This window comes from Onychomys torridus, chromosome 14 (genome assembly GCF_903995425.1).
Source record: "Onychomys torridus chromosome 14, mOncTor1.1, whole genome shotgun sequence".
Taxonomy (NCBI): Eukaryota; Metazoa; Chordata; class Mammalia; order Rodentia; family Cricetidae; genus Onychomys; species Onychomys torridus.
The window spans coordinates 33,577,832-33,590,083 of NC_050456.1; the positions used below are offsets into that span (position 1 = coordinate 33,577,832).

General features: G+C 40.4%; 1 protein-coding gene across 2 annotated transcripts in view; it reads left to right on the forward strand.

Moving 5' to 3' along the window:
* The window catches only part of Togaram1 (TOG array regulator of axonemal microtubules 1), a 62,419-nt gene that overhangs the window by 43,401 nt on the left and 6,766 nt on the right, over nucleotides 1–12,252 (forward strand). For both annotated transcript variants that reach the window (XM_036205747.1, XM_036205749.1), the window contains 4 exons: nucleotides 2,102–2,260; nucleotides 5,499–5,625; nucleotides 7,134–7,252; nucleotides 10,818–11,007. In XM_036205747.1, the coding sequence (XP_036061640.1) occupies nucleotides 2,102–2,260; nucleotides 5,499–5,625; nucleotides 7,134–7,252; nucleotides 10,818–11,007 (595 nt within the window). The remainder of the gene's footprint in view (nucleotides 1–2,101; nucleotides 2,261–5,498; nucleotides 5,626–7,133; nucleotides 7,253–10,817; nucleotides 11,008–12,252) is intronic.

The following is a 12,252-nucleotide window of genomic DNA, read 5'->3' on the forward strand; positions in this document are numbered from 1 at the left end:
CTGTGATGGATCATAGTCAAAATTTAAAAAGCTGTAATGAACCCCATTATTATATATAATTAATAAATGCTAATAAAAGCATTGTCCAAAATACAATGCAGAGGAACAATATTAAAAGCTATGAGGAAGGGGCTGGCAAGAGGGCTCAGCTGGCAAAGTCTCTGGCCACCATGCCTGATGACCTGTCTTTGATCCTCAGGACCTACACTGTGCAAGATTCAAACTATTCCCACAGTTGTCTTCTGACCTCCACACTGCACACAGCATATATAGCCACATACATGCTCAGATACACATACACACCTAAATAAATGATTTAAACAACAACAAAAATAAGCCTATAAGGGGAAAACACCAGCTTACCTACAAAGACAGACATGTCAGAATAACATCAAATCTCTTATCAGCAATAATCAAAGTCCAGAAAGCATGGAATGATATTTTAAGGCACAGAAGTAACTGACAACTACAGTTGTTTATATAGCGAAGCTGTCTTTTAAATCTGGTGGACAAATGAGGACATTTCAACAAATTGCTCAAACTATGGCAATTCATGGTAACCAAAGTAGCACTGACGGAAACACTTCAAGGAATACTGTTCACTAAAGAGGAAGAAAGTCAGATAGATCTCTGTGAGTTTGAGGCTAGCTTGGTCTAGAGAGAATTCCAGGCCAGGCTCCAAAGCTACACAGAGAAATCCTGTCTCAAAAAAAAAAGGGAAGAAGTAACCCAGGTGGTGGTAGTGCACACCTTTAATCCCAGCACTTGAGAGGAAGAGGCAGATGGGTTTCTGTGAGTTTGAGGCCAGCCTGGTCCACAGAGCGAGTTCCAGGATAGCCTCCAAAACCACACAGAGAAACCCTGTCTTGAATAAACAAAAGAAAAGAGGGGTGGCGAGACACGTTTAACCCTGCACTTGGATGGCAGAAGCAGGCAGATGTCTGAGTTAGAAATCAACCTGGTCTCCCTAGCAAGGTCCTGGCTAATTAGAGCTATATAGTGAAAACCTGCTGCAAAGTAAATAAATAGAAATAAAAGATGCAGACCAGCTGACTAGATTAAAAACCAAATTCATCTGTTTATAGGAAGTACATCCCACTGGGAAAGATACTGAGAGGCAAACATGGATGTCAACATTTTAAGCACATGGGAGCCAGAATCAAGCTAGTGTAGCTGTTTTAAAACCTGATAGAGTTCAAACCAAAACTAATCATAAGAGATAATAATTAATAATATTAGTAAAGGAAACAGTTTATCAAAAGGTATAATAGCAAATGCACTTACGTTGAGACTCCTAACTTCAGAAAAGAAACACTAAAAGGCAAGGAAAGACCAGAAAGGTCTTGATTCAGTACAGTGTGTGACTTTATTGTCCTACAGAAGTCTTTTGATAGGTCAGCCAATCTAAAAACTCAACAAAGAAACTTCAGCATACAATGAGATAGCTCTTCAGGTAAAGGTGCCTGCTGCCACGCCGGGCACTTGAATTCTTAGCTGGATCCCATGGTTGAAGAAAAGAATCAACCCCTGAATGTTGTCTCCTACCTCCACATAAGCACTTGGACATGGGTGCTGCCACACTCAACATGCATGTCTATTCTCTCTTGCTCCCATACACATACACACACACACTAAAAATAATAATAGCAACACAGACCAATTGGATTTCATAGCTATCTACAGACTATTCCATCTCACAGGTATGGAATACATATTCTTTGCAGAAGCCCATAGAACCTTCTCTAAAATTGATCACAATATAGGCTATAAAGCAAATCAATAAAAAAGAATTGACATTTTTATGTATCTTCTTGGGGAGAGAGAACTCAGGTGAATCATTTGTCATATCAGCCTCCCAGGATGATTGATGAGAAGTTAATTTTTTTCCTCCTTTTAATTTATCCTTTATATTATTTGTGTCTTTCACATCATGCATGTCTATCCATTCATTTCCACGTTCCTTCATACCCACCATCTGCCCTTGGAACCTCCTCCTCAAAAGGAGAAATTGTTAAATTTTTAAGAAGTTTGTTAACCTTTACGACTGTTGGAAATAGTTGATGCCTCAGCTTCGATTTATTTGGTCATGTTTTCTTTGCAGCCATTTGCACATTGCAGTAAGAAGGTGTACAGCCCAGCACTTAGCAGATGTAATAGAATTCATGGAGCCAGAGCGTATTTTATCTGGAACAAAGGATATGGCTGAACGCTTATTGCCTGCTGCTGCTAAGTTTGCTCAAGATAGTTCACAAGAAACCAGGTGAATAATTGGTAATATTTCCCAAGTCTTTTTTTTTTTTGTTTTAATTAAAAATTTACATTTATTCATTTTGTGTGTGTGGCCCATGTGTGTGCCATGGCATACACGTGCCATAGTATGCACCTGCCTTTACCCACTGATTCATCTTGCTGGCCCCTAAGTTTTAGAAACAAGGCCTTACAAGGAGAAAATGAGATTTTTTAAAACAATGAACATTTTTCCAAAGAGAAATATGAAGCTCAGCTTGATACAGAGGATAGCCTTACTTGCCAATTTGTAAATAATGCTGAGCAAGCACAAGGGGGATTCTAAAACTATACAGATGGCATATACAACTTCATAACCCTTAGTAGTAAGTTCCCAAGTGACACAAGACTGTAATGGGCAGAAAAGTGGCAGCTTCATTGTGAGCCAAAGTCAGGTAATACATTTAGGGGGAAATTACATTTTTAAAGCAATTAGATAAAAATCAAGGAAATAGGTATGCATGTAAAATGCAAGAATATGCTTACAACATATTATCAACAGAAAATAATGTGTTTATACTTAGAGTATTTCATGAATTTCTGGTACTGTTACTTGAACCAGTTTAGGAAGGTTACTAACATTTAACAAAAGAAGACAAGATAATATTTATAGCATGATACCTATGGTGGAGGCAGAAAATTTTTATTTAGTCAGAAGCCTAGATTAAGTTCCTCCCTCTGTCACTATTGGCCTTCAGTAGGTTATTTAGTATTTGTTTTCAGTTTTTGTAAATTTAGGAAGATTGGACATGGTAACCAGTAGTGTCTTGAAAAAAAAATCTAAAATTTTCTGTGAGAAATATATAGTTTTTGGGAGTGATGGTACGCACCTTTAATCTGAGCACTCAGGAGGCAGAGGCAGGTGGATCTTTGAATTGAGGCCAGCCTGTTCTACAGTGTGAGTTTCAGGACATCTGGGGCTACAGAGAGAAACCCTGTCTTGAGGCAATAAAACAAACAAATAAAAACATTTAGAAACATTGAGGAGAGTCAGGCATAGTAGTACATACCTATAATCCTAAAACTCAGGAAGCTACAGTAGGCTGTATGATCTCAAGCTTGAGTTAGCCTGGCCTGCTCAGTAAGACCCTGCCTCAAACAAACCAAACCAAACCAAACAAGAATTGAAGAGGATCAAGCAAAACAACTGTCTCCTTTATCCAGAGGGCCTAGTCCAGTACCATGGGGGCTCCTCAGCTATTGGTCCATAGTTCATGGGTTTCCACTAGTTTGGCTAGTCATCTCTGTACTTTTTCCCATCATGGTCTTGATGTCCCCTGCTCATTGAATCCCTTCTCTCTCTCATCGATTGGACTCCTGGAGCTCTTGTCCTGCACCCGGCCGTGGATCTCTGCATCTGCTTCTGTCAGTCACTGGATGAGGGCTCTATGATGACAGTTAGGGTATTCAGCCATCTGATCACCAGAGTAGGCCAGTTCAGGCACCCTCTCGACTATTTCCAGTAGTCTAAGGTGGGGTCATCCTTGTGGATTCCTGGGAATTTCCCTAGCACTCTGTTTCTTCCTATTTCCATAATGTCTTCATTTATCATGGTATCTCTTTCCTTGCTCTCCCACTCTGTCCCTGTTTAACTCGAACTGTTTAGGGGGCCCCCAGGCAGGGGGGGGCGTCAGGTCCTGTCCCTAGTGCATGAGCCTAGTGCCTATGGTGAGACACTTTGCACAGCCTTGGTGCAGGGAGGAGAGGCTTGGACCTCCATCAACTGAATGTACCAGGCTCTGCTGACTCCCCATGGGAGACCTTGCCTTGGAGGAGGTGGGAATGGGGGGTGGGTTGTGGGGAAAGGCTGGGGGGCAGGAGGTGAGGAGGACAGGGGAATCTGGTTGGTATGTAAAATGAATAGATTGAAGAGGATTAAACCAGTGACTAGTTAGAGGGAGAAACAAAGGATTCTTTGGTTATGTGGCGTGTGTCTTTATGTGTTACTAGCCCCACCCTTTTTTGTCTTCTTCCTTTCGTGCTGGGGTCGAATCTAGCACCTAACACACTCTAGGAAAGTGCTGTACCACAGAGCTGTGCACCCAGCCTGCACTAAGGCTCTCTTCTAGTTCACGTTGTCATTATTTATAGTTCCAAGAATGCAGAATGGTCACAGTTAATCTGGGGGTTTCACTGTTGCTTGGGTTTTGAGGTTGGCTGTTTGTTTCAGCCTTTCCCGTATTCCTGAGCCTTATGGCAGGCCTGTTTGTCTTAATAGTCTAGGCTAAAAAGTTGAGTTGTTCTTGAAGTGACAGCTGAATAGGTTTACTTAGCTGAGTAGTTGTAGGTCTGATTCTGTTTGTGGGCAAGTTCCTGTTGGTTCTCTGCTGTCTCGTCCTTTTCTGCAGTCTCCATTGCATCTGAAGAGGTCTGCTTGACAGCCTGTCCTGAGATCATCCTACATCCTGCTCTCACAGGCCTTGTCTGTTGAGTCTTCTAGCCTCCCGTGTTGAAACTTGTCTGCACAAGTGTAACTGTAACTATCTCAGGCCAATCCTCCCTTAAGAGTTCTACTGTGCTACTAAGATCTCTGTGCATCTCTATGGTGCCTGCCGTTCTTCTACTAGATTGACATTTGGCTCCTTTACCCTAAAAGGATTATGTTTAGTTTTATGTAACATAATTCTAGCTTGAAGACCACCCCACCATTTCAGTAGCATATCAACCTTAATTGTGTCATCTGACATTGGGTTCATTTTTAAAATTCATACTGTAAACAGCAGAATAGAATTTTGAAGATTGGCATCCAGGTAAGTTTGGGCTGAAAAAGGAGAAAGTCAGTCAGAAAGACAGATGGAGGGAAGGTTTTAACCAAGGTCAGACGTTCGCTGGTGGGGAGCTGCAAGGTTGAGCTTGAGGAGCCCAAGACAGAAATGATGCACTTCCCTTAGCTCTTGATTCTACAGAATGCAAGTTTGAATATGGACCGTAGCGCATATAAACAAACAAACAAAAATAGCTGTATGTTTGTACTTTCTATCTCGTGGCTGAAAGATTTAAGCTGCAGTGACTTTAAAAGGAGGCAGACAGAGAACAGGGGGATGCTATTCTCTCAAGGACAGTCAGTGTATATGAATTTCAGTGATTTCCTACCTAAGGGATTAGCAGTCTCTATGTCCCAGCCCCACCCATTGGGAAAAACTGCATCAAGCACAGAAACTGAGTTTGTTAATAGATGAAAAAGTACTAATGCATTTCTCTCAAATTCATAGGTATTATGGTCGAAAGATGCTTTTCCTCATGATGGGTCATCCTAACTTTGAAAAAATGCTTGAAAAGTATATCCCATCGAAAGATTTGCCATATATTAAAGAATCTGTTAAGAATTTACGGCAAAAGGTATGTAAATTAAGTTTGTTGTATAAAACAACTTAAAAAGCAAAGCTTATAAGCCCAGCACTCACAGCACTTGAAAAGTAGAAGCAGGGGAATCAAAGGAATTCAGGTTATCCTCAGCTACGTATTGACTATGGGTCTAGCCTCAGCAACATAGTACCCAGTCTCCAAAAAAACGAGTCCACCCTCCAAATACAGAAATAAAGAAAGTAATAAAGAAATAAATACAAATAACTACAAAGTGTGTTTTTCCAAAAATGTAAAGGATAGAAACAATTTTTTTTTTTTTTTAAGATTATTTCTGTGTTACCCATTTTGAAATAGGGCTAGCCTGCAATTCTAACTAGATGTATATACTATTGGGCCTAAAGAGTAAATGTTTATTGCTTATTAAGTTTTAAATTATTAGGCTGGGGGCTGGAGAGATGGCTCAGAGGTTAAGAGCACTGGCTGCTCTTCCAGAGGTCCTGAGTTCAATTCTCAGCAACCACATGGTGGCTCACAACCATCTGTAACAAGATCTGGTGCCCTCTTCTGGCCTGCAGTCATACATGCTGTATACATAATAAATAAATAAATCTTTAAAAAAATTATGAGGCTGAAGAGATGGCTCAGTGGTTAAGACCACAGGTTCTCTTGCAGAGGACCCAGGTTCAATTCCCAGCACCCAAATGGAGGCTTACAACTGTCTGTAACTTGAGTTCCAGGGGATCCAGTATCTTCTTCTGAACTCCAGGTACCAGGCACACGTGTGGTGCACAGGCTTATAGGCAGGTAAAACACATAATAATTTTTAAAATAAATCTTGAAGAAAAGATTACATGATGGTAGGGCATTGTTTGAAGAAAGCATTAAATATGGTAAGATGTTATTTGAACTCTTACAGTTATAAGACTTGTATTATAATTCTGCATTGTAATTGCATTATATTCAGCACAGCACTTCATTTCTATAACTAGAATTTTTATTTTTATAAAATGAGGATAGTAGTAAAATGTGAAAAATACATTTACTTTTTACTGTGTTTAATATAATGTACAATTTTTATATTGTAACTTCATGTCTTTTTTTTTTAATGACATGGTCATTTATAAAGGGATATTACAAAGATACACAGTAACAGGCATTTTCGAGCAATTTTTCTGTCCATTAATACTGACTCTTATAGCCATGCAAACAACTGACTGAAATGAAGTTGTTATATATGTGAGTCATTTCCAGTACAATAAAGTGTTTTAATTTTTTTATAGTGTGTGTGTGAGAGCAGGTCATTGTGAGCTTGTGGAGGTCAGAGAACAACCTTGTAGCATTGATTCACCCTATTCGATTCCACTTTTAGGTGTGTCTGAGTAATTGAACTCTGGTATAAGGCCAGTGCTTTTACCCCTGAGCCGTCTCTCCAGGCTCCATAAAACACATAATGTGTTTATCAGGCTGCTTTGAAAAGCCATTGTGTTCGTTACTGCACTGCTAGTTGAACTATGTTTCCCATTGACTCTGTTTCCTTACAGGGTTTGGGAGAGATCCCTCTAGACACGCCATCAGCAAAAGGAAGACGATCTCATACTGGCAGTGTTGGACACGCGAGATCATCATCTGTTTCTCGAGATGTTTTCAGTTCAGCTGAAAGGTGGGATCATCTAAGAGTCCACACTGTTTGAGAAATGACCCTCATTATCTCAAGTGCATGTTCTCATGACCTACCTCAGTAGTATTTGTCAAACTTAATGATTCTTAAAAGTTCAGTAAGGACCTAGATGACTAGATTTAATTGAGTACTTACATATTCCTGGAAACTTTACATACACCTTAGTGAAACTGTAGTGTTACTGAACTCACCAGCATTAGACTTTCTTATAGAACCCAGGACCACCTGCCCAGGGTTGGCACCACCCAAAATGGCTTGGGTCCTCCCATATCAATCACTAATTTAAAAAATGCCCTACAGGCTTTCCTACAGCCCAATCTCATAAAAACATTGTCTCAATTGAGGCTCCCTCTTTTCTAGTGACTCTAGCTTATGTCAAGTTTACATAAAATCAGCCAGCAAAATTTTATATTTTTTATATACATATATCTTTAAAATTGTCTGTGTCTTTCATTATAAATTATTAATTCAAGTCTAGAGTTGACACATGCACAGGGTGGGGCCAGGGGTAGGTACCTTCCTAGCTTGCATAAAGCCCCAGGTCTGATGCCCAGCATCTCATAAACCGACAATGCTAGCACATGTCTGTCTCCCAACACTTAGCAAACTGAAGATCATCCTTGACTACATAGCAATTTTGAGGTCAGCCTGGGCTCATTCATTTAAATATGCTCTTTAAAATTTTTGCTGGCTTATGATGACTCACATCTGTAATACAGCACTTGGGAGACTGAGGCATGAGGATTTTTAAGAGACCAGCTTGGACTACATACCAAATCCCAAGCCAGAATGAGCTACCGAATGAGATTCTTTCTCAAAAAAAAAAAAAAAAAAAAAAAATCAATAAAATGCTCTTGTTTTCAGGCAGAATACTCCTGTAATCACAGCTACTATTGAGGCTGAGGCAGGAGGATAATGAACTCAGTGGTCAGCCTTGGACATCATAGTGAGACGATGTCTCAAGCAAAAATGAGGCCTGAGTGGATGGCTCATTGGATGACGTGCCTGCTGTGTAAACAGGAGCACCTGGGTTTCAGTACCCAGAACTCCTTTATCAATACACAACAGCCCTGTGTGCTGCCCAGGGCTCCTACTAGATGAGAGGCAGAGATGGTACTCCTAGAAGCTCAATGGTCAGCTAGCCTGGCCTGTGCAGTGATAAATAACAAGGGACCTTGTCTCAAAGAAGGTGGACAGTAACCACTGACACCTGAGTGCCATGGCATGTGAGGGTCCACATTCCCACATATCATGTGCACATACATTGTACATATACACAAACATCCAAAAAAATATGTTTTAATAATGCTAGCCACTCACAACATAGAAACTGGGATAGAAGGTTCCAACAGCAACCCACAGAAAAAAAGGAAATTCCTTACGTTTACCGAGTTTAGAGGGAAGGCGTCTCAGGTTAGAAGATCAGGGTTTCTGACCTTAGCAGATTAGTAAAGGTATTAGGTAAGATAGAAGGTAGTAATTTAACAGTGTTTTACCTGTCTTGAAGCTGCTATATGATGGGAGTTTAGGAGCTCACGAAAGTCCTAGATAAGATAAAAGGCTTGGCTAATATCTTAGGTGCAGCATTTGTGACACAGGATTCCAGCCTCTTTGACTACGTTTAAAAAAATAAAAGAGCATTTATATAACAGAGTAGAGGGAGATAGGGCCCAAGGGATTTATGGAGTTGACTTCTTACTACTTCCTATTGAAGTTAGAGCACTGTAGGAAGTAAGATAAAGTCTCCCCTATTCTTCATCTCATGCCAAATGGTCCTTGAGTCAGGGAATAGTATTTGTATTTGTGCATCAAGAGGTTGCTATCCAAAAGAGTCTATGTGGCCTGATGGACTGGTCTGAATGAGTTGAGGTAACAAATGGCCTAGAAAGGGGCCTTTCAATACCATAGTTTCACATCCTATGTTTTAAGATTTATTTATTTATGATGTATATAGTATTCTGCCTGCATGTGTCCCAGCAGGCCAAAAGAGATCACTAGATCTCGGTACAGGTGGTTGTGAGCCACCATGTAGTTTCTGGGAATTGAACTCAGGACCTCTGGAAGAGCAGTCAGTGCTCTTAACCTCTTAACCTCTTAAGCTCTGAGCCATTTCCCTAGCCCACATCCTATGTTTTACATAAAGACCCGTGAGGGGTTGCGCATGCACGCATGTTCTTTTTGTTTTGTTTTGTTTTGTTTTTTGTTTGTTTGTTTATGGTTTCTTGAGACAGGGTTTCTCTATATAGCTTTGCACCTTTCCTGGAACTCACTCTGTAGACCAGGCTGGCCTCGAACTCACAGAGATCTGCCCACCTCTGCCTCCCAAGTGCTGGGATTAAAGGCATGTGCCACCACCGCTCGGTGCACGCATGTTCTTAGGCATGCAGTTACTCCACTTAGTATATTTATTCGTTTGTTTATTCAGAACAGGTCTTTCTATGTATCCCTAGGTGCCCTCAAACTCAACGGAGATCCACCTGCTTCTGCCTCCAGAGTGCTGGGATTTAAAGATGTATGCTAACACATCCAGCTTAAAACTGTTGTTCTTGGCCAGACCTGGTGGTGCACACCTTTAATACCAGCACTAAGAGAGGCAGAGGCAGGTGGATCTCTGTGAGTTGGAGGACAGCCATGGCTATTTAGAGAGACCCTGTCGGGGGGGGGGGGGGGGGAGGGAAAGTAACAAGACAAAGTAAATTGATTGGGAGAAATGCTGTTTTTGACTTGCCTGCAAAGTTAATCCTTTACTAGTATTAGAAAATAGGATTTGGGGCTGGAGAGATGGCTCAGCCATTAAAGGCTAGGCTCACAACCAAAAACATAAGAAAATAGGATTTGAAGAGCAGTGTACTGTTCTCCAATTTGTAAGGTTGTTTATTGTGCATAAACTATCCAAACATATAAAATAACGTCCATAGAAGACTGCTTTCCTTCAGGAATCTGGGATTTTGTCACATCCTAGGCAGACACGATGACAGTCCAGGGAAGACTCTGTCTTTAATGAGCTTCCTTGTTGGACAACATGTCATAGTGGATGTGCTCTGTGCAGGGCTACTGGGAAAGGTCCCTTGAAAGCTGGCATCTAGCCAGACGTGGTGACACACGCCTTTAATCCCAGCACTGGGGAGGCAGAGGCAGGTGAATATTTTAGAGTTTGAGACCAGCCTTGTCTATAATTTCCAGGCCATCTAGGAGCTATAGTGGGATCCTATCTCAAAAAAAACAAAACAAAAAACAAACAAACAAACAAAAACCCAAAAACAAAAAAAAATGCCTGTGTCCGATTTGCTCTAGACTTGGACTCATGTGCCTTTACCCCTATAGATTTTGTTTGGTATCTGTCTTTGTAAATCTCAGCCATTAGTAAAACTATGCTGACTTTGTGAGTGCTTCCAGCAAATCATCCGCTGTCTTAGGGAGACATCTTAGGAGTTCCCAACACAGATGTGCTACATCATTTCTTGAAATTAAAAATTGAATTTATAGTACGAATTTTTAATTTTAGTTTTTATAGGGAAGTAAAAATGAAATCTATCTTTCATTTTAGGGAAGTAACTGATGTTCGAGAAGTCCCCAGAAAACCAGCTCCTCGAAATTCCTTAGAAAGTGCTGAGTACATTAAAGTCATAACAGGTTTATTAAATGCAAAAGACTTTCGTGATCGTATTAATGGGATTAAACAACTTTTATCAGATACTGAAAATAACCAAGAGCTTGTTGTTGGCAACATTGTGAAGGTAAGAAGGTCCAAGTTAATTTTGTTAAGAATTCTCTGTGTGTGTGTGTGTGTGTGTGCGCGTGCGCGTGCCCTACTGCATTTGTAGAATTCAGATGACAGATATAGGGAGGTAGTTCACTCCTGTCACACATGGAACCCAAGGGTCAAATTCAGGTCCTTTGCTCCTCCAGATTAATTTTCATTTATAACCTAAAAAAAAAGCATTAACGTAGCACATTACCCCAAACCATGGATCTTTATTTATGTTACTTAAAAGTGTTAAAAATACATTTAATGACAAGAATGTATTACATAGGATTTGCTATGTTAAAAACATGCTGAGCGACTAAAATGTGATAGGTGATAAAAATAAGAAAATGGTCGTGTAGGAGGCTGCAGAGATGGCTCTGAAGCGCAGAGCGCTTGTTCTACCAAATGATCTGAGTTGGGTTCCCAGCTCCCACTTCCGGCAGCTCAGAGCTGCCTATAACTCTAGCTCCTTTGGCTTTGAGGGAGCCTGTAGTATGTGTACATAGCCAGGCACAGACCCAGGTGCAGTCTAAGAAAGAAAAGAAGGCAGTCAGAATTTCTCTGAAACTTCTCACACATTGGTAAGTTTAGTATTCTGAGAGTTCTCAGCCTGGCTTCAGTAACTATATGTGAGAAAGTCAATACATACTCTAACAAATGAATATTTGTTTATAATCACTTCTTAATTCCAGTGAGTCATTTTCTAGTATCTGTTAAATAAAAGTAAATCTCTTGGTTAAATTATTTTCAACATGAAAAATTAGGAATAAGTAAGTACAAGGATTGATTAGTTAATGGCCTTAGCTTCATAGAGTAGCTTCTTGATGCCTGACTAAAGGCTTATTTAACATCCATTGTATTATGTGTTGAGATTTATTAATTAAGGAATCCGAAGAAACAGGAATAATTAGTAAAGTATCATATTAAAAACTAATAAAATTTTACTCTGAGGAGGCTGGGGATGCAGCTTTTTTGTAGAGTGCTTGCCTAACACATACACAAATGTTAAATTCCCCAGCACCACATAAGCTACAGTGTGGTACATTCTTGTAGTTCCAGGGCATCTTCAGCTACACTGCAAGTTCAAAGGTCTGGGGAGTGTGGGGGGGACCCTTGAAAAACTCAGGTGCTAGAGATACAGCTTAATGGTAGAGCAAGCAAGCAAGCATGGAAGCATAGGTAGGCCTTGGGTTTGATTCTACTCTAGTTTAAGGGAGGGAGGTGACATTACATC